At 54.1% G+C, this 27,824-nt stretch overlaps 8 protein-coding genes across 8 annotated transcripts; all 8 read left to right on the top strand.

The window, feature by feature from the left end:
- Positions 1-58: 58 nt before the first annotated feature.
- Positions 59-2,178, top strand: ABB37_08592 (hypothetical protein; the record flags this gene model as incomplete). The annotated part of the gene is made up of 1 exon (XM_015807648.1): positions 59-2,178. Exon 1 carries the CDS (start codon positions 460-462, stop codon positions 2,176-2,178), a length of 1,719 nt encoding a protein of 572 aa, XP_015653730.1. The 5' UTR covers positions 59-459.
- A 1,902-nt stretch (positions 2,179-4,080) lies between these two features.
- ABB37_08591 (hypothetical protein) lies at positions 4,081-6,548 on the top strand (the record flags this gene model as incomplete). Its single annotated transcript, XM_015807647.1, has 1 exon — positions 4,081-6,548. The coding sequence occupies exon 1, from the start codon at positions 4,212-4,214 to the stop codon at positions 6,546-6,548; it is 2,337 nt and encodes a 778-aa protein (XP_015653729.1). The 5' UTR covers positions 4,081-4,211.
- A 718-nt stretch (positions 6,549-7,266) lies between these two features.
- On the top strand, positions 7,267-7,716 carry ABB37_08590 (putative mitochondrial glutaredoxin; the record flags this gene model as incomplete). The annotated part of the gene is made up of 1 exon (XM_015807646.1): positions 7,267-7,716. Exon 1 carries the CDS (start codon positions 7,393-7,395, stop codon positions 7,714-7,716), a length of 324 nt encoding a protein of 107 aa, XP_015653728.1. The 5' UTR covers positions 7,267-7,392.
- A 3,111-nt stretch (positions 7,717-10,827) lies between these two features.
- Positions 10,828-13,770, top strand: ABB37_08589 (hypothetical protein; the record flags this gene model as incomplete). Its single annotated transcript, XM_015807645.1, has 1 exon — positions 10,828-13,770. One exon carries the CDS (start codon positions 10,828-10,830, stop codon positions 13,768-13,770), a length of 2,943 nt encoding a protein of 980 aa, XP_015653727.1.
- Positions 13,771-15,646: 1,876 nt separating this feature from the next.
- ABB37_08588 (hypothetical protein) lies at positions 15,647-16,714 on the top strand (the record flags this gene model as incomplete). Its single annotated transcript, XM_015807644.1, has 1 exon — positions 15,647-16,714. One exon carries the CDS (start codon positions 15,647-15,649, stop codon positions 16,712-16,714), a length of 1,068 nt encoding a protein of 355 aa, XP_015653726.1.
- A 775-nt stretch (positions 16,715-17,489) lies between these two features.
- On the top strand, positions 17,490-17,879 carry ABB37_08587 (hypothetical protein; the record flags this gene model as incomplete). Its single annotated transcript, XM_015807643.1, has 1 exon — positions 17,490-17,879. The coding sequence occupies one exon, from the start codon at positions 17,490-17,492 to the stop codon at positions 17,877-17,879; it is 390 nt and encodes a 129-aa protein (XP_015653725.1).
- A 1,802-nt stretch (positions 17,880-19,681) lies between these two features.
- Positions 19,682-20,071, top strand: ABB37_08586 (hypothetical protein; the record flags this gene model as incomplete). The annotated part of the gene is made up of 1 exon (XM_015807642.1): positions 19,682-20,071. One exon carries the CDS (start codon positions 19,682-19,684, stop codon positions 20,069-20,071), a length of 390 nt encoding a protein of 129 aa, XP_015653724.1.
- Positions 20,072-20,975: 904 nt separating this feature from the next.
- On the top strand, positions 20,976-25,459 carry ABB37_08585 (hypothetical protein; the record flags this gene model as incomplete). The annotated part of the gene is made up of 1 exon (XM_015807641.1): positions 20,976-25,459. The coding sequence occupies exon 1, from the start codon at positions 22,754-22,756 to the stop codon at positions 25,457-25,459; it is 2,706 nt and encodes a 901-aa protein (XP_015653723.1). The 5' UTR covers positions 20,976-22,753.
- Between the last annotated feature and the right edge of the window lie 2,365 nt (positions 25,460-27,824).

Below are 27,824 nucleotides of genomic sequence, written 5' to 3'. Positions count from 1 at the left end.
CACTATCTCCTTCTTTCCTCTCTCCTTTCTTCTCTCTTTCTCTCAATACTTCTGACAAGATGAAAAACAAAAAACAAGAACATATATTTTTATTTGACTTCCCTGTTTATGCAGCCCGACCGACTTTCCAACCCCCTATCAGAGCTCGTCCTCGTTGCCCTCAACGGATCACATTCCTCATTACACGAAGAACAAATACCTCGCCCGGTATAACGCCCTTTTGTTTTCCCCCTGTCCTCTTCGCGATAGTCAGCACTACACACACACACGCACCTCTGGAGAACAGTGAAACCTGTAACTTTTCAACTGTTTCTTTTCCTGTAAGCTTACTCTAGCGTTTTGATTGCCACTCATCAGTGCAACGCACAATCGCTACTATTGTTGGTATTCCTCTTCTATCTCCGTGTCTTCTTCTTCTCCAAACACCAAAAAGGAACTTCCTGTCTGCCCATCAACCCGATGCGGTCTCTTCGACTCGGGGCCGTGTACGGCGGCAACTCGCTGCTGCAGCGGCCTGTCAGCTCTGCTGTCTCGCCCTCCCCGGCTATCATTCCGGAGTGCCGTTTCGTAGCTTCTCCCGCGCCCTCCGCTCCCGGCGCCTTCACTCGCGCAAAACCCACGACAGTGGCCCTGGCCATAACGTGGGGTCGGCGCTGGTACGCAACGGCAGCAGCAAAGCCTGCGTCTACCCCAGCAGCTGCCACTCCAGCGGCAACAACGTTTTCCCGCCTCTCCACGGCGGCGGAGGCGGCGGCGGAGCTTCAGCGTTGGGTGGGCTCCGTTTCTGACATTGGCACCGCCACCACCACCTCTGATGGTACCCCTCCGCTGGTTCTTTCAGGTAAGTCGCTCGTCCTGTGTGTGACTGCTCTGCAGCTGCGTGAGGCAGAGCACACGATCCAGCTGAGAAGCAGTCGCACCATCAACGGCAGTAGCAACAGCGATGCGAAGAGTGGCAGCGGAGCCGCAGCACCGCCGTCGCTTGTCCAGCAGTACCTGACAGCGCTGGCGCGCCACGTGTACGTGCACTGCAACGCCGGCGGCAAACCACACGCGGCCTGGCAGATTTTCGCAGACGTGGAGAAGAACGCTCTTTGCGCTGACGTCCTCTACACCGCATTACACTTCCTGCAGCACCACGCCTTCGACGGTGCGCCGCAGCCGGCGAGTGCACGCCACAGCGAAGGCGAACAACAAACTCCCGCGGACTACGACGCCAAGTGCGCCGCGCGTGATTTGGAAGTGACGTTTGAGGCGGTCGAGGTGCTGCTCGCGGGGTGGCAAATCGCGGAGGTCCACCGCGTGGCCGCCGCCGCCGCGGCCGTCGGATCGCCGTCGACGACCGCCGCAATGGTCCCGGCGGCGGAGGCGGCAGCGTTTTACATCGGCGCCGTCGTGCACCTCGCCCACGCCCCGCTAGGTTGCGGTGCGACTCCGCCGGCAGCAACCACCACCACCACAGGAACAGCCACAACTCGCCCCTCTCCCTTCCTCACCCTGCCACCGGCGAAGCAGCAGTACTGGCAGCAAGCCGCCCAGCAGCTCACCACGGTGCTGTACCTCGCGCTGCTCGTCACCAACACAAGCACGACGGACGCGCTGCTCGTCAATCAGGCTTTTCGCGGTGCGGTGCGGGCGGCGTACGACGTCCCCACAACTCGCTTTGGTGTCGTGCGGTCGATGCATTATATGGTGACGGTCGCAGTCCCGTACGTGGCGCGCAGCATGTCGACGATCCTCGACGTCGTGCGTGCGCAGCAGACGGAGGCGGCGAGGGCGGCGGCAGCAGCTGTCAAGGCGACGCAGCAGCAGCGAACGTTGGCGGATACGTCGAAGAGAGCGATGCCCACGTTTGCGCAGAAGGGTAGGGGAGGCGAAGGACAGAGAGAGGCTGCAGCAGGTGGTGGGGGTACGGGGAGATCGTCGGATCGGATGAACAAACTTACTTTAGTGATTGTCTGCGTCGCTGCGGTGGTGTATATGGCGTCGTCGAACACAGAGCTGTTGTGGTGGTCCGCCGGCGACACAAGCCCGAGTGCGGACAAGGAAGAACAGCAGGCGAGTGAGCTCCACCAAACCTACCAGAAGCTCTCCGCCATGGCTACCTCGGCCACAGCGCCGCAGATCGTGCCGGGCGAGGAGCCGGAGTCGCTTGTGAATGCCCTGCAGAGGAAGTGATTGCCGTGATACGGACAGGTATAAGGGGGAACGAGGAACAGATGAGGATACTGTTGTCTACTAATACTGTTTATTATCACTATTGCAGTGAAGAGGAGTGTCGTGTTCTGCGGCCGCTGAACTCCTCGTTCCTTGCTGTTGTCAAAAGTCCATTTGTTTGGAGCACGTTTTAATGGCGGCGGAATGGATGGAGCGTTGCGAGGAAGCGTACAGTGAAGCAGTACACAAAGTGCAGAAGAAAACGATTGCTGTCGACGCAACCCCGCAGTCACATAATTTTATTTTTGCTGATATTTCTTCAGTTAGCAAATGGAGACACCAATCAAAAAGAAGGATGCTTCGCGTGTGTTCACTTCTAATGTACCCGAAATCGTCACGCAAAAACTGGCCATTTGTCTTGTTTTTCTTTGAGGCTTCCGCGTGCGCTCTGCCGAGTCCGCTGTCTCGCGTTAAGCAGAGAATTCTGGAGAGAAAGAAAAAAAGGCTCCGTTCTCGTCGCGCGACCCCCACGCTGTCTTCGGAATCAATTATGTTAGCTGTCTCACGTGTTTTGGTAGAAAGCGGAGGAAAACCATGCAATGCTGGTTACGACGGAAAAAATTGCGAAACCCCTCTCTTGATGTTTCTTCTTCATTTTCTTTCTCTTTAATTTCATATATACTATTTCCTGTAAGATGACTGCGATGACGCCGCTTAGCGTGTTACTGAACGTGACGGGTGACACAGCCGAAGGTTTTAGTCGAGATACACGTGAAGCTATTCAGTGTTTCCAAAAAGGGAAAGAGAAAAATATATCACCTTAGCGTTCTTTGTTTTCCCGTTTGCTGCCTCTGCGCGCTCTTCATTATACGATCCTCAACTGCGCAAACTGCCTCTATGATGACCTTACACAAGATGCTTTTTTTATTCCTAACAAAACGACTGAAGTGTTGATTGATGTACCGCTATGTTTTTTCCAAACTGTTTCTGAGAGGTGTGTGTGTGTGTGTGTTGGTTGCCGGCGCTTTGCGTCGTCTTGATAGCTGACCAACTGCTCGTACATTTCTGTTCGGCGATATCTAGAATGACTGCTCCCGTTTGTTCTCAGCAGGCGGACGTGACGGCGTTGAAAGGCGCGAAGGGGGAGAAGAAGAGAGGAGAAAAGAGACGCCTGTGTGATGAGATCGAAACAGTGTATTTCTAACAAAACGACTGACCTTACGTTGTTGATGCATAGCTTTTTCCTATGATTATCTGACGGTGTTTGCTTGACTACTGGCCTCTGTGCGCTTCTCTCCCTGTGAGTCTGTGAGACTGTCTGTGTGTGTGTGTGTGTGTGAGTGTGTGTCACTGCGTGTCCGTCACAACGTACCTCTCATCTGGACAGACGCACCCTCGATGAGGGGGAAACGGTACTTCTGCTTGTGCGAAATCGTAAACGATTGCGGTGTGCTGTGCACTTCATGCTTTATGCCTCTTAATATGTTTTTTCCCCCGCCTGACGTTGCCGACAGAGCAGCTGATGGAGAGCTCATCCTCAGTTAGTGGGTGCGGGGACGATACATGTGATGACACGATGGCGCATCGCGTACAGTCCACACTCCAGAAAACAAAAATAATAGTGATAATAAAAAATTGTCGGCCTGCGCCGCAAAGGGAGGGAGGACGGGAGCTACTACTTCTCGCATCTCTACAGACACGCAACAACAATGTATATATATGCATCGATGACTGGATCGTAATGGAGGGCAGGGCGAGCGATAACTCCCTCTCCGGTTTACTGAACCGCGTTTAATTATTTTTATTATTTATTTTGAAGCTTTTAGGTGTTGCTGTTAAGGAGGAGCACGACCTGTTACTCCCCGCCACTTCTCCTTCCCCCTTTCACACTACTCTCTTTACTCCTCTTACTCACTCACCCAAGCACTAACACGGCACCACATCCTGGAAATTCCGCACGCGTGTGCGCAGGTATCGCCCTTTGTCCCTCTCCGCGTTCTCGCCTTTCTTTGAAACGCAATAAATAAGGAAACGCACAGCAGCACTTCGGAGCGATGCCGCGATGGTCGCAGGCGTCCGTGGTGACGATTTCGGGCTCTGCCTTTGACATCGACCTGCCGGGACTGGCGGCGGCGGCTGTGCGAATTTACTTCTGCGGCCACCCCGCCAGGTCCACCGGCATCGTTAACCTGCGTCTCCTCCTCGGCGATCACGGGTACGTGCTAGCCGAAAAGCGTCGCGTGAAGGCGGTCACGGCAGACGACGGCGAGACGGCGGAGGACAACGACAGCAACAACGATAATGCAAAGAAAAAGCAGGGGAAGAGAAGCGTGGCTGACAACGACGCGGATAGCTCCAGCACCACGGCAGACGGCGAGAGCGGCACCAACGTGCATGACGAAAAGAAGTCGTCGCACAGCACCTATCGATTATGCTCTTCGGAAGGGCTGCCACCGGGGTGCTTCCGTGTAAAGCATGATCGGCACTACTGGGTGATGCGCGCCGGGGATGGCGTGGCGCCGGCGCAGACGCCTCATCCGCGGCCCACAGAAGAGCAGCTTCTTTCCCTTTCCGCGCCTCCTAGTGCTGTGTCGCAAACCCACGTCGACGCAGTGCGCATCGATCTCAAGAAGAAAGGGGAAAAAGAGGGGCCCGAGGAGTCGGAGAAGCAGCCGAGCCGGCGCAAGAGGTCCCATCATGCGAAAGAGGTGGATGAGGAAGAGCGCACGTCTGCGAAAACGGCGCGGGTGGATCACCGCCCTCACGAAAGTGCTGTGGAGGCCGCAGAGGCAACACGGCGACCCGCAGACACAGCAGCAAATGTAGCTGCCGGTGCCGTGGGAGATGTTGTGGGAGATGTGGAAGCTACGCTGGCTGAACTGTTTTTCTCCTCCGCCTCCCTGGCTCCTTCTACAAAACCATCCCCTTCTGCGCTGCCCTCAAAGACAGCAGCAGCAGCAGGAACAGGAACAGCGCCACATGCGGTAGCCGGGGGTGTGGGTGAGGCACCGCAAAAACCTGCGGCGGTGAATAAGACGAAGAAGGGCGTGACCCAAACGGATGCAGAGAGAAGTGCGGAGGAGAGTGCGGAGGCCACACCGCCTCCCCTGCCACGGCGTCGTGGTCGTCGCGGTGCCGTTGCCGTGGCGCAAGAGGAAAACGAAGCGGCGTCTGCAGCGGCAGACACGTCCACGAGACCTCTTGAGACGCGCAGTTCCACGGTGAACAGCGACGTCATCGGGTTGGCGGGAGAGGAGTCTGCGTCCCTCACGGAGAAACATCAGCACAAGGGGAAGAAGAACGAGAAGCGGACGGATGAAGTCGCCGCCCCTGAAGAGCCGCCGCATCGTCATCAGCGACAGCCAGAACAGCCGGAGTCGACGCCGCTGCCTCGCAACTCGGGAAAAGCAGTTAGTCCTCCGTCCCCCTACGCCGCTCCGATGCTCAGCAACACGAAGCAGGACGCGTCAGCCCGCAGGCGCCGCCCCGTCTCTCCATCGCCGTCGCCGTCGCCCCCTCTGGTCGATTCCCCGCCGCCTCGGCTGGCCACCCCGCCGCCGCCTCCCGCTGCGATCCCGCCGGTGGCCCTCCCGAGGAACACGACAGAGCAGAAGAAGACACGGAAGCCGGCCCACAAGGCGCTGACCTCGACTGTGAGCCCCACACAGGAGGTGGAAGCGGGTGAGAAGCAAGCGGTGTCCTCCGCCACGCCAAAGACGGTCGCAGCCGCAGCGACGGCAGCAGCATCGGCGTGGAGGTCGGGCAGGTTGGAGACTTTCGCAGACGCCCTGCGCACCCCGACGCCATCTCCACCGACCGCTCGCTCTCCTGCACTTCAGTCGCCGCTGCCACCGCCTGTGGCGCCACCCACTCCGCCGAAGTCGGGTTTGTTGTCGACTGCTGGCCAACGCCACAGCGCAGACACGACGCCGCAGCACGGCCGACACCGAAGCCGCCCCAGTGGAGCGAAGACGACGAGTCCAACATTTATGTACAGCAATCGAAGCAGCGGCACAGTGGCCTCTCGTCAGGAGCAACTGCCGCTACCGTCGTCGTCTTCGACACCTGCCGCAGCCCCTGCAACTGGCATCCGCTCCACGAGCAGCAGTGCGCGTCTGGCGCCCCTCACCTCCCCGCACCTCCGGCAGCATCAGCAGCAGTTTTCCCATCGAGGCAGCAGCAGCAGCGTGAACAACAACGGTAACCACAGCGGCCATGGCGGCTCCTTGCAACAGAGCGACGGCGGCAGTTTCTACATGATCCCTCAGGACAGCCCCGCGCTGGGCTTCACGCAGGTGCACAACACACTAGCGGAGGAGTTTAGTCTGGACCCGTCGGCGAGCGACACGTCGTCGACCGTCTCGGAGTATTTGTATGACGTGGAGGGTTGAGAGGCGTGTGTTGGGTGCAGTTATCAAAGGCCCATCGATGTGCTCTCTTGTCTGATTCTTTTTACTGTTGTTTTGTCTGTGCAGGTTGTTGTTGTTGTTGTTTTTTTTTAAGATCAGCGCGGGGGGCTTCCATTTGCGGTGTTGAAGGGACGTGTATTTGCAGCTTTGACGTTGCTGGAGTCTGCTGCACAGACACATATCAACTGCATTGGCACGATCAATACTTGTCGTGGTTGATGATGATGTTTTTTTTTTTGGACCGTGTCGTAGAGAGACGTAAGTATAATCATCCGGATGTGCATGAAAGGCGGAAATACCGCCGTACGATGGCGTGTGGCGCAAGCAGGAGGTGCAACGAAGCCGCCAACGTGTGGTGGTGATGTGGTTGCTGTGTGTTTTTTTTTTTCACCTCTCTAATAAAGAAGAAGCGTCGCTTTACCTGGAGGGTGTTGGATGTGAATTCTGTGTTGTTGTTGTTGTTTGTTTTTTTTTTCTTTCAATACCACGAAGCAAACAGGAACGCGAAATGCTGCAACGGTGGCATCATCCTCATCATCGTTTAACGCTCAAACCCCCGTGGATTTTTTTCCCGTCTTTTTCATTTGAGCTTCTGTACCGTTTGGCCGCCGCTCTTTCTTCTTCTCTCTCTCTCTCTCGCTCACTTTCTGTTGGCTGTTCGCCCTGTTCGTCGTTGTTCTCACGCACGCTCCGCTTGCAAGTCGAAAAGTTGTGTTTGGTCAGGAGTGCAGCGAACTGGTATTTTGCCTCTCTGCTCCACTCTTCCTAAAACGGGGGCTTTCAGTACATAAAATAAAACAACAATAGCACCTGCACCAATTCCACCATGAACAGCGCGCTAGACCCCGCACGGGCGCCGCAGTTTCTCGACTCGATGCTGCGACGCAACCGCATCGTCCTTATCTCCGCCACCTACTGCCAGTTCTCCACGAAGCTGAAGATGCTGTTTATTGAGCTGAAGCACCGTTTCGTCTCGCTGGAGATCGACATCATTCCGAACGGGCGTGAGGTGTTTCAGGAGGTGGTCGCGCGCACCGGCGTCCACACGGTGCCGCAGGTGTTTCTTAACGGCAAGTTTCTAGGCGGCTACGACGACGTTGTCGCGCTCTATCGCAAAGGGGAGCTTTCAGAGACGCTGGAGAAGCGTTAAAAACGGAGGGGAAGAGGAAGAGCGCTGGGCTTCGGATGTACCTTCGCAAGCAATTCATGACCCGTCATCGTCGTTGTAGTACGTGGCCTTTTTTCTTTCTTTCTCAGTATGATCACATTTCCTGTTGTTGCCGGCATTGGGGTTGTTTTTTGAGGGGAAGAGGGCGGTGGGACGCGTTGTACTGCTGTTGCTCCCGTGCCCTTTCTGTACGCAGCACGTTCTCGTACTGCCAAATTGGCTGTTGTTGGTGGTGGTGTCTTCTCAGGATGATCGGGGGATGCACCGTCCATGCCGCCGTGGACGTCGTGTTGCCGTCGTTGTGCTTCGCGTTTTTTTTTTCTCCGCCGACAACTGCGGTAACGCGTGTGTGTGCGTGTGTGTGACTCATCGAGTTTATGGTTCTTCTCGCTCCTTACGTACTAACAAAGTGAAAGGAACTTATATTATGAAAGCAAAGGATGCCATTTAAGGTAAACGCCATGACCACAACAACACGGTTTCAACAATGGTTGCCCTCTTCCTTTAAAAATGTCTTCTCAAACCCCAACGCACTTCGGTCGCTACGGGAAGGACTCTTTGCTTTCCTTTTTTATTATTATTTTTCGCCAAAGCAGTCGCACGTACTCGCGGACGTGTGATGTATTTCGCTCGCAACGGCCACCGAGCCACATTCTCTCTCGTCACTGATCACCCCTTCTTCTCCCCCATCTTCGCCTTCGTCTAAAAAGATATTGCGTGCGTCGGCGTTACTATTGTTTTACTTTCTCTTTTCTGTTGTCGCTGCTGGTGAGGTAGTATTGCCGCTGTTATACCGATATCTCTCTCTCTATCTCTCGTGTATCGTTTCAAGAACGGTAAACCATTGAGACCGGGATATGAGAGTTCTCTGAAGTAGCGGCGCACAGGGCAATGCTTGCTGGAAGCAGGAAGCCGCCTCACAACGTCGTATCTCTCTCATCCTCATGCCACACATATATACATTAGCAGCAAATAGTTTTCGTTCCTTCCTCCTCTGACTTGTCGACGCCGTTTTTCTTCTTTTCTTCTTCTTCTTCCAATATCTCGATCATTCGGCGCTTCTTTCCGTAAAGCCTCGCGCTCGCTGCCTTTCCCGCTCTTTTTTTTCCTTTTCCTATTCATTCGCCTCTTTTCCCGTACCGGGCTCGTTTTCTTTTTTCTTTTCTATTGCGTTTGCTTTCCCTCTCGACACTCCTACTTCATCCGTCGTCTCCCGCAAGCGCAAGAGCCGCTCGTCTGTGTGCTCACATCCCCCGCTCTCCATTGTTGCTCATTCGTTTTCTCGCAAACTCGTTCTTCTTTTCTCGATTGGCCTCATCAGTCTCCGACCATCGTTTGGTGGGCGAGGCGCTTTGCATTGTCATCCTGTTATGGCTGCCGCTGTTCTAGAGGAGCCACTTCATCCAGCCATTTTTTTTTTTTGAGGGGAGGATTCTTTTGGCGCGTGTGTTTTACTTCCACCTTATTTATTCTTTTTTGATCGCTACCTCGTGAGAGAACTCCATTCTGTGCATTGTCCTACCATTCCTTATTATTATTACTAGTACGACTGCTATTATCGGCTTCGTTTCACTTACCCAAAGGCGCGTCGGTTGCGTCGTGGGGCCAACCTCTCATTCGAATATCAGGGCTGCGCTCCTTCTTCCCTCCAAGTGTGAGGGGAGCATAAGCCTTTCTTGCTGCTCGTGTGCCGCAGCAGCAGCAGCAGTGGCATTATTGGTGTTAGTAGTAGTAGCAATAGCATCTTTGTTTAACAGCTGTGTTGCGGCTTTGTTGATGTCGCGTGCACACACGGTACCCTACTACGGCAGCATCGTGGGCCCCACGAGCAGCAGCAGCGACCTCACCTTCGGCCTCTTCGGCCTCTTCGACGACCCCGCCTACCCTCACGCGGGGCACGACGACGGTGATGGACGGCAGGACGCACCTCAGAATAACCACTACAGCAGCTACAACGGAGTCCCCCCGCTGTCGTTGAGGCCGCTACCACAACACAGAAAAGGCGAGGCAGGTGCGCCGTCGGTTTCGATGACTACTGGAGATCCTCTGGCGCACCGGGCAGTTGCAAGCGTGCGTAGTAGCAAGGAGAGAACTGTCTCCAACGCTGCGAGGGTCGTTGGGCAGAAGCCGTCTCTCGCCCTTCATGGCGGCGACTCACGTGGCAGTCTGCCGAGTGCGTCCCGCGACGATGGCGACGACGATGATGTGTTTTCCTTTGGTGCGTACAGTCCTTTTGATATGTACGACTTCGATTGCGCACGACGGCCCGTCATTTCGCGTGTCGCAAGCCCCCTCCCCGTCGAAGCTGAGGACCCGAAAGGCGGGTTGTCCGGTAACGGCAACGGCGAAACAGCGGCGGCGTCTTCCACACGCCATCGACTACCGCCGCAGCCGCCCTCTGCGCTCTGTTCTTCAGTGCTCACGAAGTCCGCCGTCCTCCTCCTCGCGTCTTCCGCGACGACGGCAGACCCCTTAGCGTCTTCGTCTTTGCCGATCTCTGCCTCCACGCAGCACACAAGCGGGATGGGTCTCAGCTCCTCCTCGCAGGCCACGACGCCTACCCCGGCTGGTACGCCCAAGGCAGACACGCGGGAAAAGGCTGTGGGGCTGGCGCCTCAACGCGGCGGTGACAGCAGTGTCGCCCAGGCCCCTCGAGTTTTCTATGCACCGACCTCATTGTTGTTGGAGGCATGCGAGGTGTGCGCGAAGGGCGTACCGACAACGCTGCCACCGCTGAATGCATCTGCGGTGCGCCTCGGCAGCGTGGATGACGCACGGCGTGAGGAAGGACCTTCTACGTCATCCACCGCAACGGAGTCGTCCATACATCCACCGCGAGGAGAAACAATACCGACTGACTCGACGCGCTCTTCACCCAAATCGGAGCCGCACGGGCGGGACGCGTGGCGCTCTCTCGCTCTCGCTTCTCTTTCCTCTACCCACGTTGTTGAATTCTTCGATAGATGAGAAGCGCGTCGGCTTCGTTCTCCGTTGTGGACATCTACCACGACGTCCACGCGTATGCCCGGTGCGGACGCCGCTACCCAACCAGCATCGCGCACAACGCAACAGCAGCAAGGCGGACTAGCGCCAATGCCCAGCGCCACGGCCAGGTTAAAATCTGTTAACTCAAATGGCATGACGGCGGGCTCCGCTGTTGAGCCGATCTCGTCCGCGCCACAGCAGCAGCAGCCAGTCGTGTCTGCACGAAACAACGAATGCAACCGGCCCAAGAAATCGACGGATCATCGACGCGACTCCAACATCTCGCTCGAGTTGAACGCACTGACGCCGGCTGTCACCGCCTCCAATCTCGCCGCCATCGAGCCGAGCCCGCCACCCGTCACGCCGAAGCAGACCGCACTCGATGACCCCGTCACCCTCCGCCCGTCCACCACAGCACCTCTGGTGGGCCAGCCTGCTCCTGCGAGGACTTCAACCAGTGAGCACAGCCCGTCGCCGCGCAGCCGTAGCGGAGTCGAATTTGATGTGTGGGAGTACGTGACAGCTGAGGAGCTCGTCTGCATGGATGGACACCGCAACAGCGACGACAACGGCAAAAACGACACGATGTCGAATGTCCCTGTGAACGAGGAGGCGCCGAGGACAACAGGCGTGCCATCCATGCTGTCGCAGCCTGCCGTGGTGAGCTTGGCGGCGAGTCCGCCACGTCGACGCAACTCCACCGCAGCATCAACGAACTCCGTAGCGTCCGCACGCCGCATCGCGAGCAACGCCGGTGCCGCGCCGCGGTCACCGCACGTCCTCCGCTCCTTTGCCTCGCTCGGCTTTCACGGCGGTTACAGCTTCGGAGTGGCGATGCGTGACGTTAATGTGGACAAGGCGGCAGCCACAGCGGTGGCAGCGGCCACCACCAACAACGCCCCTGCCTCATCAACTTTGAAGGTCCAGGCGCGTATTTGTGACAGCAAGGACGCAAGCAATACCCGCAAGGGAAGCGGCAACAGGGATAAGGCGGAAGCAGGCCTGTCCAGCACGTCCAGCGCAGGTGATCTGGAGAGCGAGGGCAGCTACGTGAACCTGTTCCGCAGCTTCGCGCGGTCGGAAACGAATTCTGCCGCTGCGAAGTCGGGACCTGACCACGCCTGGCTCGAAGAGGTGCCCGACGGCACTACGAAAGATACCACGCTGGTCGGAGACATCAGCGCCACTACAGCACCGACGAGGGCACGAACTTCGCCGCCAGTGGGAGCAACCGCTTCTTCGACCGCGGCTGCTGCACTGAAGCCGCGCGGTGACGTCAACGGACGTGTTGCCTCCATGACCGCAAACCGCCCTGCCCAACGCAACTGCCTAGACTCCTTCTTCGTTTTTCCGGAGCGATGGACACCCCCCGCGGCGGACGAAGGCGAAGAAGGCGGGGCGGTCGTGGACGACGCCAACGTCGCTCCTCTCTCCCCGTGTCCACCGCCGTTTGCATCTCTTTTTAAGGCGGTACGCGCCGCCACCGGCGATGGCACGCAGCCGAGTCGAAGTGTCAACGAAATGGTTCCATTGTCGCCGCCCGCCCACGCGGAAGCAAGGCCGAACACACAGAAGACGGCGTTCTCTTTTTCTAGATTTGCCGCAACGACGACGGCAAATCCTACTCCGAGGGAGGAGCGTCCGCAGCGGCCACCGATGCCCGACCGCGGCGAGGGAAGTGACGAGGAGAACTTCATGAACGACGGGTACGGGCGCTCATCGCAGCTGCAGCTGCCATCGTTCTTGTCGCCACTCTCACCGCAGCATGGAAAGATGAACAGCAACAGCCGCACGGATGACAACGGTGCGGATACTTCTGTGGCGGATCAGGAGGCAGCGGCCGCAATTGTCGTCGCAACAATACCTGCATCTGCTTCTCGCAGCCAAAAAAGCCCTGCTGGCAATTCGACACGTGCTAAACAAACAGCGACGAGCACGGCGGCCCTGCAACACCGATCCAGCGCGCGGTTGCCCGATGCGGCGAGCGGCGCCGTCCCCTCTGCTCACGACAAGGACACCGATGGGGAGGAGGAGCCCGTAGGCGGCAACGGAGGCGCGGGCCGGGAAGGAGAGGACGGGTTGGAAGAGGAGGAAGGCGAGCAGGAAGCCGCACGCAGTCGAGCCCCAAAAGCCGCTGTCGCACGCCGCCGCCCCTCGCAGGAGCCTCGCGGGCGTGCGGCCGTAGACACCCCCACACAAGCGCACACCATTCGAGGCGTGCCGCCCGCGTTCAATGAGCCACACGACGCCCAGCTCCGCGATCACATCAGCTCGCCGCAGCAGTCCGAGGCCTACGCTCCCTTTCAGCACAACACACGCATGAACGAACTGCAACGCTTCACGCCCGTCTACCAACCGAGGCAGTGGGTCACCGCCGACCGGCTCAACTTCCCGCCGCCGCTGGGCAACGTGATCCGGCTGCCCGGCACCCCCAGCCCTAGCACGGCTTTCTTCCGTGGTGTTCAGGAAGGAGGAGGCGGGGTCAACCGATTTGCGGTGCCGCTGCCGATGCGCGACCCGCGCACGCTGCTGCCCAACTCAGGCGCCCCCTCCTATAGCGGCGACGACGGCCAGCGACGCAGTGAGCTGCCCTCCCTCGACGCCCATGGTGCCGGCGGTGGTGGTCTGCCGGGGGATCTTGCCATTTTTCGCCCGTCCTCGCCGCCCGTCGTGCAGCGCCCTCCGGCGGTGCTCCCCCGCGTTGATCGTACCGAGGCCGCGACGGCCTTTCAAGACGCTTCTATGCTGATCAGCCGCACGTTGGAAGGGACGCGTCCGATGAAGACGATGGAACGCGGCCCGCTGCAGCCTTTTCCGTCGCCGTCACCCCCGTCGACACGGCTGTGCGCATTTGCAGGGTTGGAAGACACGCGTCGCCGCATCGGTGCGAAGTGGTTTAAGTTTGTGGCGCTCGAGATACGGTGGGTGCCGTCGCCTGGTCTGCTGCCGGATGAACGAGGGAGACCGGCGGTGGTGCTGGAGCAGGAGGGAGAAGCAGCGACGACGGCGGGCGGCGCAGCAGGTCCTTCACGGGTGCAAGAAGCAGAGTGACGCCGCGCGCTTGATCGCAGTCGCAGGTTACTCCGGTAATGGGTTGTGTCGGTCGAAGCGTTGCCGAGAGTGGCGTGTGTGTGGTGAAGGCTCTCCCTTCTCCCTTTTTTTTATTACTTCTGCAACTTATTTTTAACGGCGGCGCGCCTCAACATTTGCTGTGCACCGTTGGGTCTCTCTCTCTCTCTGCGTGTGTGTAGGTCGAGGGAATCGCCTTTGCGACTACATTCAATACAACGAATTCAAAGCACATCACCTCTAGGTCGATGTGAGCCTCGGATAATAAGACGAGAGGCATTTAATGTCCATGAGGGAGCGGGGAGGGGGTTCAAAGTGCGTGAGCGTCATCGCAGACCACGGCAGTGTTGCAGCTCCCTCTAACATGTCATTCACAATGATTCTTTTTTTCCTTCTCAAAGCAACAACGATGCTCCTCCGCACCTTTCACCTGATCCTCTCGTGTGTGTGTGTGTGTTTTCTGTTCTTTCTTTCCTCTTCTCCCACTCTCTCTACTTCTCCGCGCGCACCCTCACACGATACCAAAGAACAATCGTACAGCCTAACTGCGAGCGTACACACATATATACTTGTATTTATATTTAGTAGATACAGCTTCCGCTGAGGAACGATCAGACGTTCCCGCTTCCACCTTTCCTTACCCGGTGTTTCTTTGCTTCTTGGTTTTTTTGTCTCTGGCCTCTTCTTCTTCTTCTTCTCTCGCTTTATTTCGCCTTAATTTTTCGTCATAGGTTTATTTTTGTTTGGTTGGTTCGTTTTTGCTCGTAGATTCTTTTCTTGTGCTTTGCTTTCTGATTCTTTTTTTTTCAAGTCTCATTCGCTGTTTCTTCTTTCTTATATATATATATCGTGCTTAGTTTTCTCCCCCGTTAATCGTGCTCACCGTACCTGCTTCGCCTTCACATCACCTTCGCTCTGTTCTCTTCTTATTTTTGCTTTTGTGTGCGTGTGTGCGTGTGTGGATGGAGAGCTGTGGTGATTAACGAACTCTGTTTGTTGGTTTCTCTTCTCTCGGTGAGCGTATCGATTCCATAGCTTGCGGGATTCACCACTCGGTGGCAGAGCGAAACGAGCACCACAAGTATCTCCCTGAAGCCTTTTTTTTCTTCTTCTTTAACGTCCGCGTGGCGATCTGACGTTTTACGCATCAGCCGCAACGGTCACCACAACGCGGCGTCAACGAGCACTCAGGAGAGGAAGAAGAAACAGGGAGAGAGCGCGCAATCGGACCTTTTATTGTTCTCGTCAGCATCCCCTCTTCACAAACGGATAGTCAGTCGACACGAGCGCGTCTTTGGACGTAGAGCTATAACTATCACTATAACATTACATATATACAGATTCAAATACGCACTGCACGAGCGAAGACCGAGAAAGGTGTGCCGGTTATTGTTACCCTTCATCTCACGCCTATCGACTGTAGTTCTATCGTGGGCGTCAGTGTGCCAGTGCAGCTCAGCAACAGGTAAAGCAGGTGGGGGAGGAGAGGAAAAAGAAAAGCCCGTCGTTTTTAAAAAAGCGTCCTCACGAAACGCCTCGGCATCATCCTTATTATTATTAGTAGTAGCAGCTTTTTTATTGCTGTATTTTATCTTCTTTTGCGTTTGGCAGTCTTCATCGTTTCGTTGAGCAAAGTCTGTATATACGTATGCGAACGCGTTGGACTGCGCTGCACCCAACAGAGCAGTTTTCTTCTTTGCTTCTTTGCTTGTTGTTTAGTGTTTTCCTCTTTCCTCTTGTCTTAAAAGAGCGCAGTACTTTTCCCCTTCTTTTCATTGTAACCGTTTTATTATTTGTTTATTTCCCTGCTCCCCTCGCCTTGAAAGTGGCACCAGGAGGGGGAGCTCGCACAAGGTAAATGGCGATCAAGGGATCCGGTGCCGTTTTAATGGAGCCGTTGTCCAGCGGCCGCTGTCCCATGACCGGCGTGGGGCCCTCCATGAACTACCTCTACCCCTCCCGCGCGAACAACACACTTCAGCTCCCGCCTGTCCCCCAATGTCACGCACCGAACAGCGGTGCGTGGCAGGGTGGACCCATGCCTGCATCTCCGATGAACACCCAAGTCGTTCTCTCCGGCTCCCCGCGGCCCGGCTCGAGCTTCAGCTCGCCCGCGAGGATGATGCGTGGAGGCGGCGGAAAAGCGGAGTTTATCGGCTCACCGATGCTGCCGACCCACCCGATGCCCCCACACCCGCCGCAGACCCTGAACTTCCCCATTCGCAGTCCCCGTCAGATGCTACCGGGCGCACCGACGCGCTCCCTCGTCGGACCCCCACCGGGCGTCCCGCATGAGCAGCACCGCACCCACAACGGCTTCACGCACACGTACGTGCCACCGGTGGATGTGTCGAGCATGGACACGAGTACGAGTAGCGCGCCGGTAGCGGGGCCTCGCAAAGCCGGTGCACAGCGGCCTTTTATTGCGCCGCTTTCACAGCAGCCACCACCGGGGCGGCGAAGTTTGCACGTGAGGTCGGTGGCGCGGGGGCCGCAGCCGACCTCGACCGATCCGACGCGCCTGCGGGATGGGCGCAAAATCAAGGATGTGCAGCGTCAGCAGCAGCAGCAGCAGCAGCAGGGGCAGGGCAGCCCGGTAGGAGGGCCCCACCGCTTCACCGGACCCGGCAAAAATGGCTTAGCGGCCAAGCAAAATAATAACACGAATCGCAATAATAACAACCATAGCGAGCCGAAGCCGATCAAGACGACGGTGGACAACGATGAATCGTGGGTAAAAGGGCTGACAAACTCGATCTGGATCGACTCCCCGCGCGGTAACTTGAATGACTTAGACGCAAAGGAAGGGTCGTACAAGCGACAGGGAGGCCATGCAAACCGCCGCCGCAGGCAGCAGAAATCAGATTCGACCAGTAGCTCCACCTCTGGTGGTGTTATGGAGATGCTGCGCAGTCTTTTCCGGTGAGGTCGCTGCAGGCAGGAGCATTAACCTCTTCTTCTCCCATGCAAAATGAAAGACAGAGAGAGAAATATAAAGAAAAGGAAAAGCGATGGGGTGGCGGTATTCTGAAGCGACAGGAGAGAAGGAAAAGAAGAGGAGAGGTATGTGTGTATGTGTCTGCGTGCGTGTACATAGAAGCGTCACTTGCAGCTCTTGTGGTAGAACAGCCAGATGTCCATACAAGCAGTGCGCAATCCCTTCTCCTCTTTTCAATTTGTTGTGAGACTCCTTCCTTTAATGAAGAAAGAGCCGTTCTGTACTTTTGTTCATGGTCTTTGCTCTCTCGCTTCGACTGCCTTGTTCCCTTGCCCACTTCAGAGTGGCGATGCAACTGTTTTTTGTTTTGTTTTCTTCGTATGTGTGTGTGTGTGCGTACGAGTGGTTCTGGACGTATCGACTTCTTTTTTTCGTTTAATAAGATGTTGATGCCCAGCGATAACTTTCTCTTGTCGTTGCGGACCACATTCTTATTATTCGCGCACGCAAGGGCAAACGAGCATGGCAATGAAGAAAAGAAGGTATATTCTTTTTTTTAATGTACATATTTTGCTTTCTCTGTTGTTTTGCTCGTCTCTGCTTGTGCTTCCACTCATTTTCCTTTTCTTTTATTTTTCCTTTTTTTACCTACGAATGGTCCCGATGCCGCGGACGAGACAATTTGGATGCATTTCGTTGAGGCTCCCTCATTTTTATTATATTTGTAGTTGATGTACTCCTTGGTATTATAAATGAAGAGGGAATGGATGCTTATCTTCGTTCTTTTTTTGTTTTCCTCTTCCTTTTCTTACTCTTGTTGTTGTTGTTCTTCGGAAAAGGTAAGTGTTCTATGGTGGAGGATAGGTATTTGTTATTATCTATTGTGGTGGTGATGGACGACGAGTGTGTTGTTGTTGTGCTGCAGCGCTACTGTCATTTCGTGTCTGTAAAAAAACCAGCTTCAGCTTCTTATGCAGCTATTTGGGTTTTTGTTTTTCTCCTCTCTCGTGGTATTCTCTCCCTCATTGTTCGCTTCAGCTTCAACATGTGGGATTCTTTCTCAGTTCTCCTCGTGTTTCCTTGTTTGTCTGCTTTCCTACTTGCTGTTGTGATGCTCACTGACGAGAGCATACAGGCAAAATATATAGTATAGTGTATTCTATATGTTTGTGTGACGGCTCGTCACTTCGCGCATTCTCTTTCGTGTGCTGCACCACGAACGCTTCGGGACTCCTGCGCATCACACCGCTCCTTTTCGTTTTCGTTCTCGTTCTCGTCCCCTTCCCTTCCCCCTTTTGATTTCCTCACTGCGCGACGCACATCTCCTTCCCTCTCCCTCCTCAGAGGCACTGTCGTGAGATCAGTCATCTCTTTCTTATTACTATTATTATTATTTACTTTTCCGTTGCTGTTCTTGTCGTTTTTCACCTCATGCTTTAGTCTTCGATGACAGCGCCTTTTCTTTTGTTTGTTTTTCGTTGTCTCCCCTTCCGTCCGGATGTTACGTCAAAGGTGAACAAAAAATAAACCGGCGAAACGAAGAGAAGAGCTCTGTCCAGTTCTAGTACTTGACTGCGCGTTTCCATTAGACCTCGACTGGCCTGTGCTGAGGGTTTGAGTTTTTATTTTCCCGCTCCCCTGTTTCCGAGCTGCTGCAGGAGTGTTGGGTGGTTTAATGGGACGAGTTTTTCTTTCTTCTTCCTCTTCTTTCTCTATCGCTCGCCAACGTTCACCGTCTCAGTTTGTAACGTGTTCGATGCACTGCTTCGACGTCTTCCATTTCGCATTGGTGATGGCACACTCAACCACTGGTGTGATCTTGGTTTTGCGTGTTTGTTTGCGTGATGGGCACTGGTAAAAGATAATTTTATATATATATACCTATTGAATTGAGGATCAGGAAGACCATGTAGTACTCCGTTGTTGCTGCTTGTTGTGGTGGTGGTTGTCTTTACTCAAAAAACAATTGAAAAACTGGCTCACTTCGTTCGCTTCTCTCGGCGTCATTTGCTATTGCTCTCTTCGTATCTCCACGTCATGGACCTTCAGGTAATGCGACGCGGTCGAAAGAGGTCGTCTCGGTGAGCCACACGCGGGGTTTTAAACATGTCGACGGCGAGTACCCTTTCCCCAACCCTAACCCGCTAACGGCAGCAACGTCCACCAAACACGGAGAGGAGTCCCACTCGTTATTTATTTTGTTTCTTGTTTTCTTTTAATCTTTTTTGTTTTTTGGGGAAGGGCTGTTGTTGGGGAGTCCCTCACTCGCAGCCACGATTCAATTCTTTTCTTGGTGTACTTGTTTGGAGGGAAGCCGCTTCTTCTGCCCTTTAACTTGGTGTTTCTGTCTCTCCCTCATTTCGTGTCTTGTTGATGGGTGTGTGTGTTTACGACGTGTTCCGAATACCTTTTGGGATTTCTTTTCTTCTTGTTTCTTCTTCCTTTCCCTTTGCTCCCCCTCAACGGCGTAACGAGCGGATGTGTCTACTTTCTTCCCTCGCTCGAACTCTTCATATTGCGTTGAAATCCTTTTTTCTTCCCTTTTTCCCTGTATTTGCCTGTTTCACCGTTGATACGTGCTGCGGGGCTTTTGCGCCGTTGTTGGTGTATATATAGATACCAATGTTGTTCTTCGTTGTTTGATGCACCCGTGATGTGGGCGGGGGGCAGTCCATCGGTGCGTTAAACAGCAGGTGAAGGAAGGGGGAGAAGTCGAGCACAGGTGCATCGGCCTCCCTCCTCCCCCCCCCCCTCCGTTGTATTCTTACATTCTTTTTGTTTTCCCCTTTGCTGCTTCTTCCACTTCTCTTCTCCCTCTCTTGATGTACGATTTGGTTTTTTCTCTCCTTTGTTCTCCTTCCAATCATGTAAACTTCTGCGTGCACGACTGTTTGCAAAACAACCCTCCTTCTCTTCTCTTCCTTTCCTTTCCTTTTTTGAGCTAAAAGCCTCTCTATGTGTGTAGGTAGTGTATGTGGCCTGCTCGCGTGTGCCCGTACGTGGATGTTCCCTTTGTGTAGTAGCTCTCTCTCTGTGTACGTTGATTGCGTCGTGGCTTCTGTTTTGCGCTGCTGCGGTTGTGATTCGATGTTGTTCTCGGTTTTCATTTTCCTCCTCCGATGCATTCGTCACGTCATTACTGCGATTCACCCATTTACCTTTCTATATGGAAATGGCGCAAAGCAAGCCTTCTTATATATACAGCCAGCGTCCAGACTCCTCATGCAAGGAGGAGGGAAAAACGGCGGCAGTTACTTTGTAGCTTTACCACTTGTAGGCCACGTTGCCGTATTGGGCGTTTATGCACCGGCTCTTTCAACTTGGTTTTGTGGAGAGAGGTCTTGAAAAAGACCAAAAAAAAACAAGAAGGGAGTCGCGGCTGGCAGCGCTATATTCTTTGAATGGGTTCGGAGTTTGCTCTTTCCTTTCTTTTCCCTCTCCTCAGCGTTTAGTGGTCCTCACCTCTAAGTCGGAGGATGTGTGCGTGTGTGCCGGTGTATGTCTTGCGTTTCTTCTCCTTCTCCTCTTGATGTCCCCCTTTTTACTTTCCGATCTGTGTTGCGTGCTTAATCGTTAGAAGAACGAAAGCCAACAAGAAAAAATAGCTTGCTGAAAATTTGTTTATCTCCTGTTTCATTGTCACGCTATCCTCCACGTGTTTTAATCAAGCTGTTCGAGTATGCTTTTTTTTTTTGAGTCGTTTGCGTCTTCGTGAAAGAAAATCGTCGTCAAATGAAAAAAAATAGGCGGTATATGCTGATTAGGCTCGCCTCTTCCGCATCTCGAGTGGCTCTGCGTGTACCCAATAAGCTGTGGGAAGCAAGCTCACTCACCCCTAACGGTGTGCGGTACTGAAAAACTTACAGTTCGGGAAGCAGTGAATGGGCGAAGCACCGGTTACTTCTTCTCTGTTGATGCCGTTGCTGGCTATTGGTCTCTTTCCCCCCAGTCGGTACGGGGGGCTGTACCGTATATGGCGAAGAAAGAGAGAGAAAATGGCCTTCGCTTGTCTGTGCGCTCCACACGAGTTGTCCAGCGGAGGTCTTCTCTTCTCCTTCACTGCTCTGCTCGCCGTGTTCGCGTGCCTTTTGCTCCACCATTTTCTCCCTCCCCCCCCTCCTCGCTTTCTCTCTGCTGTCTCTTTTCCTTGTTGGTCAATGGCGTCTTCCAACCTATTCCACCCATACGCGATCATTCTCTCGCACACGCACACACGCGCACACACTCTCTCCCTTTATATTCCACGGCAGTTATTTCAGCTTTAGGTATCACCTAATTTTTGAAGTGTGATTGTTGTCTCGCGTCTGAAAGGGTTTCCTCTCTGGTAGTCGCTACCAATTTTTTTTGGTTTTTATTATTATTGTTGTCTTCGGTTTCATTTTTTCTTCTTTCGCGTTTGACGCTTTCTCTGTGTTTCTTTGTTTGATTTAGTGGGCCGCCTGTGTTCCCACTCGTCGTCCCTTCCAACGGTGCGCCTTCGTGTCCCTTCACCTTTTCCAATATATATATATATATATATTGGTTGATTTCATTGTACTTCCGCTATTTCAACCTGTGTCGCTGTTGTTTTGTTTTGTGTAGTTGCTCAGCTGCCCCTTTTTCCTATTATTTTTTCTTGTAGTTTAGCTTCATTTTTTGTGGTTGTCTTCCTTTCATAGAACGACAAAGGAGGCGGACATCAGGAGGGCAACAGGAAAGATAGAGAGAGAGAGAAGACCACCGAAAGGGGCAGTAGAAGCGGATTATATATATATATATATATTCATACGCACCACGCCAGGTGACGGAGGAAGAAGTCGAGCGAAGAGACTGCAGGCCTTGAGGAAAAGTAACGGGCTACCACAGCTTTCTGTTGTCACACACAAGCACACGCACGCACATTTCTGTTGCCCAAAACGGCGACGGAATTCAGAACTTACCTAGCAGCTCATCTGCCTTGATTGGCCTCCAACTGTGTGCGATTGCGCACCCGTAGCTGGCGCGCCCTGTTCACTTCGTCCTCAATTTTTGTTTTGTTAGACAACCTTGTCATTAGGTTACTTTCCGTTGAATATTTTTCTCTCCTTTCGTGTTTCTTGGTTTTTTTTTTTTTTGCTTTTCGAGTTCCCGCGCGTACACCAGCTGGTCAACAGCGAAATACTCGTATCAGCGTGTGTGTGTGTGTGTGTTTCTTTTCTTTTATTCTCTCTCCTCTTGCAAGAAAGTACAAGGTATAAAAGGGTGGAAAGGCAGGGCTTTTTCTTTTGATTTGCCCTCGATCTTTCTGCCACTTTCTTGGATAGAAAGCAAAGCACGTTTATATATTTGAACGTGGTGTAGAGCTCACATTTTCAGGGGGGGGGGCTTCTTTTTTTAATCTTCTCTGGATATCATCCAACGTTTACTACGCCTTTTTTCTTTTTCTTCATTTCTGTCTCTCTTTTATTGGTTTCGTTTCCGTGATCAGAAGTTCTGTCCAGTTGGTTGAGATACTGAGTGCGTGTGTATGGGTGGGGATTGTATTACAGCCGCACTCTCCTGCTGTCGTGTTCTCTCTTCTTCTTCTTTTTCTTCTTTGCTTTGTTTGTTTGTTTGTTTGCTTGCTTTTCTGGTCTGCTTCTTTAGCATCACATCGTTTGTTTTATTTCTTTTTCTCTCTTTCCGTTTTCTGTGTTTACTTGTGTGTGTGGGTGGGTGTTTCATTCCTCCTTCTCTTTTGACTCTTCCTTGCATTTTTCTACTACTGTAATTTGTTATTCGTGTTGGTTTCCATCGCTGACCCCTGTTTGCGTGTGTTGTCGCGGCAGGAGTGCGCTGTGGGCCTCGCATTCGTCTCCTAGAGAGCATTCACCTCATCAACGTGTTATTATTATTACTATTGCTCTCCTTTCTCTTTTTCTCTGAGTGTTTGGCTCCCCAGAAGGGTTTTTGTTTTGTTCTCTTGTTTTCTTGCCGGTAAAAGCACGTGGAGAGGGAAACCCAACGAAATAGGAAGAGGAGAGGAATCGCGCCTTACTGGGTCCGGCAAAGGTGAGGAGGGAGACCAAGATGATGAGTGACCCGATTACACCGTCTTACAGCGCAACAGGCCACATGTACGAGTACGGCGAGTACGACGGTCTCGTCGACCTCGACGCCCTCCACGGGGCCGCGACCAACGCGACGGCGACCACCACCACCAGTACCACCACGCAAGGCGTGAGCAGCGGCGGCGTAGGCGGGGGGACTGCCGCCGCCTCCCCCACGCCGAACCTCAGCTGCTTAATGGGCAGCAGCGACGTCGCCGGCGACTGTTCCAACTCGACGGCCCTGCAAGGGCACAACACCCTCCATGCGAGCAGCGGCGAGCAAGGCGCGACGCCGTCGCCGCACGGCCGATCACCGGCGTGGAGGCAACCCCGCGACTCGGGCACCCGAGACAGCGGACACGGCTCGAGCGCATTTGCATCCCGTTCCAATGGCGGCTACCCTATCACGTCGGACGAGAGCGATGTCGCGCTGTCGGCGGCGACGGCCACGGCAGCGACAGCGGCGGCGGCGCCTGGTTCTCGCCGTACCTCGCGTCGGCGCGTCGACAGTGCGAAGGGCCAACGAGACAGCAGCCCGAACCGTCATTACATGAACAATAGTAACTCTGGAACAACGACGGCGGCGACGACTAGTAATGCAGCCGACGACGTCGTGCACTTGCCCGTTATCTTGCCATCTCAGCAGCGCAGACCGACTGAGTCGCTGCTGCAGCCCCGCGTGCGGGTTAGTCCGCTCACGCAGGAGGCGAACCCAACCGTACCGACCGCCACCACCACCGCCACCGCCAACGTCACCGTCGCAACCACGTCGGCCAACGCCCGCAGCGCCTCCACCGTCTCTCCGTTAGCACAGAACAAGCGGTCGGTCGGGGCCAAGACGGTCATGAGCGCGAACAACCTCGCGGCCATGCAACGACACGGTAACGGCAACGAGCGCGTCTACACCAGTCCGTTGAGCACCGGCACGAGCATCAACAAGGCGGCCCCCTTCCTCGCACCCCCGCTGTCTCCGCTGCACGCCCGAACAACTCCGTCCCACCCTGGGAACGCCCCAACGTCCATTGGGGCCACCGGCGGGGCAGCCACGACAGCCGTCACAACCCGTCCCCTCACGGACAGCAGCGTAAAGCGTGAGGAGTCGCTAGACGTGGCGCAGTCCGCTGCTGCGCACACCGTGGTCGTCGACCTCGAAAGTCCGACGACTCGCTCCAATGGCTGGGTACGCGAGGAAGCCCGTCGCATCGACCGCAACAGTCATGAGATGACCACCGGCTTCTCGCAGGAGCGGCTATGGCAATCCAGCGCCCCGAGCAACACCGTCACCACCTCTCCTGCGAGCGGGCGCAGCGGCGCGGAAGGCGGCGACGCGGGCACCGAGAAGGCGAGTACGCTGCCAGCGTCAACGACGCCGCGAGCACCGGTGTGGTCGAACGACTACGAGGTAGGCCGCACCGACCTCGTTGGGTTAGCCACCACAACAACAATAACCACAACGACCGACTTTGGTGCGATGCCGCGGGTGGTCGCCCCTCCGCTGCTGCAGCGGCCTATAAAGACGCTGTCCGACAGCAGCGGCAAGCGGGTAGCTCCCCTCCGGCCACAACCAGCCGTGCCCTCGACCCCGCCGGTCGGTACGACAACATCGCTGGTGGAGTCGGTGATATCGCCCCTGCGCGCCATGGCCCCACAGCGCACCGGGCGGCCGTCAGAGGCAGAGAAGCAGCAAGAACAGCAGCAGCACTCCACCGCTGCCCCGCCGACCAATACGCTGGTCACCAGCGACAACAACCACAACTACAGAAAGCCGGACGCTGCACGGGCGAACTTAGTAGAAGGGAACGGCCACCGCGCCCGCTCCGGCTCCTCTAACCCGTCGGCTCAGCACGACACGCTGCGAGGTAGTAGCTGTAGTAGCAGTGCCGCCGCCTCCACGCCCCACACAGCGAGCGCCGTGGCCCACCGTCGCATAATGATGCAGGCCGTCGACACGCACGTGAGCGCCCCGGCCGAGCTCGTCGGGAACTGCAAGGCGGCGTCGAGTGCCGCGCAGACCAAACTGCCGTACACCGACGATGACCGCGCCGCCTTGGAGGCGTGGGCGGCCTTCCCCGCGCTCGATGTCACCATTCGCGGTCAGGCGCCGACGGCAACGCAGCTGCGCCGGGAGCGGGATCTGGCGGCGGCGCGCCCCTTCGCTGCCCAGCAGCTCTATCTGCCCGTTAAGGGGCAGGCGCCGCAGGAGTCCGCGGGCGAGCCATTTGAGATGAACTACGATGTGCACAACGTGGTGGTGCAGCTGCGGCCCCGCAACCGTCCACTCATGCTGGCCTACCCACCGCGCCTACCCTTCGAGCTGGACATGCGCCCACGCCTGCGGCGGCAGCGCACGCTGCGCAGCTTCTACGGCAAGCTATTTCCGCACGTGGGTGATACGTGGTTTCGCAACGCGCTCAACGATGCGCGGCACATCAGCTCGCCAGATATCGAGTCGATGGAGAAGCGGGAGGAGGAGGAATTTATTCGCAACGGCGGCGATCCGGCGCAGCGGAGAAATCGATATGGGCAGGCAAACAACCATAACGCGAACAACAATAATAATGGGCAGGAACAGTCACCACCACAGCAGCAGCAGCAGCAACGTCCACCTCCGTACGCAGGCGGCGTTGCACCGAGCATTGATGAAATAAACCTCAACGCCATCAAAATGGAGCAGCCTGCTGTGTGAGCTCACGGAATGAGCAGACAAGCGCACACGCACACGTACGCGCAGCACGACGCCTCAGAGACTACGCTAAGCGACCAGAAAGAAAAGAAGGGATTCCATCAGCGGTGGCGGCGCACGGTATTGTTTTCTTTTTTTCTCCTTTGTCTGTGTAGATGATGGGTATCGTAGAGAGGAACGAACTTGTATTTACAAAAAGGAAAAGCGAAGAGGTGCTTGTTGCCCAACGACACCGCCAGTAGAGTGCAGTTTCGCGTTGCAGGTACTGACCCCTTTTTATTCCTATTCCTACAACAGGATGTCACCTGATGGGGACTACCCGGTTGAGTTCTGTTTTTTTTTTCGTTCCAAGGTAATTTATTGTCCTTTTTCCTGTCCTCCAGTTGTTTCCCCATTTCTCATCAGATGCCGCTTTCCTCTGTGTGTGCGCACGTTTGTTTGATGATATGATCTTTCTCTTTTCCTCTTCTTTTCAGATCGATCTCTTCCCAGAAATGTTTAACCTCGTAGAACCTCAGTGGTGTATCGCAATTAAATTTTACATTTTCCTCTCACCGTGTCATCAGACTTTATTTTTTACTCCAGTGCATGATCCACGCTTTTGAAGGCAGTCCCTGTGTGTATGTGTGTGGGGGGGGGGGTCTGTGTTTCTTGTTCCTGTTGCTGTGGTTCCAATTCAATAGCACAATTCTTGCTCTCAAGCATCGTATGTGTGTGTGTGTGTGTGGTTCCTTCCTCCTTCCTCCCCCTCCGTTTGCTGATTTCCCTTCTCCTTTCGCTGCCTTCGAGTTAACGGGCGGAGTAGGTTGTTGTTTTTTTGGTATTGGCTTATCGTACCGTCATAGTGTGGTTTTGTTTGTTATTATTATTATCATTATCATGTACCGCCTCCGCTGCTTCACCTCCTCCTTCTAGTTTTCTTCTTCTTCTTTACTGTGCCATACAATCGATGGCGCGGGTTGTTGTTTCTTTTTTTACTGTTATGTACCCTTTTGGGAAGACAGGGGAGAGGGGGGGAGCTGCCCGGTGCATACAATGACGACACTAACAGCAATACGTTTTTTTGCGCTGTTTGTTGGCCGTAGCACTAAGTCATTTCGAAATATATATGGAAGGCATATGTATGTGGGAGAAGGTGCAAAGGCATCTAATGTACGCAGGCGGCACTACACGTCCTCATTGCTGCTTGTTGCTGCTGGTATGCCTGCAAATGCTGAGATTTCTTTTCTTCCAAACTACATTTTTATCCACATTTGGGAGCAGTCCAGCTTTCATCATTTCTCAAAAAAGAGGTGGGGAAGGATTTCCTTTTCCTTTTCCTCTTCCTTCGCATGTTCGCGTTTAGGTTCGTCGCCTCTACGTAAGATATCCTTCTTTCTCCTTCGCTTGGTGACTTGTACGGCGTGATAAGCGTCTCGCTCGCCGTTTTCTTTTGAGTTGATAGAATAACTCTTCTTTCCCGTCCTTTTTGGTTTATGAAGGTTTATCATGACACAAGTGAATCGCCCAAATCAACTTGTTCTCGTGAAGCACACAGAAATTTTGCCCTTTTTCGGTGTTGATGTGTGTGTGTGTGTGTGTGTGTGTGGCAATTTTGAGTTCTACCACTGTGTCAGAGTCTTTGCCGCGACTAAGTCTACGCGCCACGAGGTGGTGAGCTTTTGCAACCACAAATGACGTTTTTTTTTTTTTTACTGCGAACGTGAGTGTGCGTGTGTCTGCGTAGGTTCGAAAAGTAGTTCTATTATTAGTTTTTCTCTTCCTCCTTCCTATTCGCGTCGCCACCAGAACGCTTATGATTGACTCGTAACAGGTAACGGTATATATATTATGTACAGTTGAATAACGAAAAAGGCAATAGCACGTGTTCTTTCCTTCTGTGTGCCGCTGGTGTTTGACTTCTTTCCGATGATTTGTCTTTCTATATATATATATATATATGTTTGTTTTTCCCCCCTCTCACGCCCACACACTCCTTGTCGTCTTTCGTATACTTGTTTCTTCTCTTCACTTACTTAGTGTGTTCTTTCTCTGTTGTTGTTGTTTTCATCTTCGTCTTCTTTTTTATTGTTGCTTCTCTCCCTTCTTGATGACGATTCCCTGCGCTGCCGCTGATGCGTCTTTTGATTGCTTTTCAACCTCTTCTTCTTCTTTTCTTTCTTTCTTTCTCATCGTGTTACTATGTGTGGATTGGTTTTCTTGAGATTCGTATTGTGTATATAACTCTCTCTCTCTATTGATATATATATATATATATATATATATGTATATATGTATAACACGTCTTGTGGTTCTACGCATGAGGCGAAGAACAAGAAGAAAAAAGGAAAAAGAAATAATGGCTGGACCGAAGAACAAAATCTCCACT

Source organism: Leptomonas pyrrhocoris (assembly GCF_001293395.1).
Source record: "Leptomonas pyrrhocoris isolate H10 chromosome Unknown, whole genome shotgun sequence".
Taxonomy (NCBI): domain Eukaryota; phylum Euglenozoa; class Kinetoplastea; order Trypanosomatida; family Trypanosomatidae; genus Leptomonas; species Leptomonas pyrrhocoris.
This window is presented reverse-complemented; position numbering and strand designations above follow the sequence as displayed.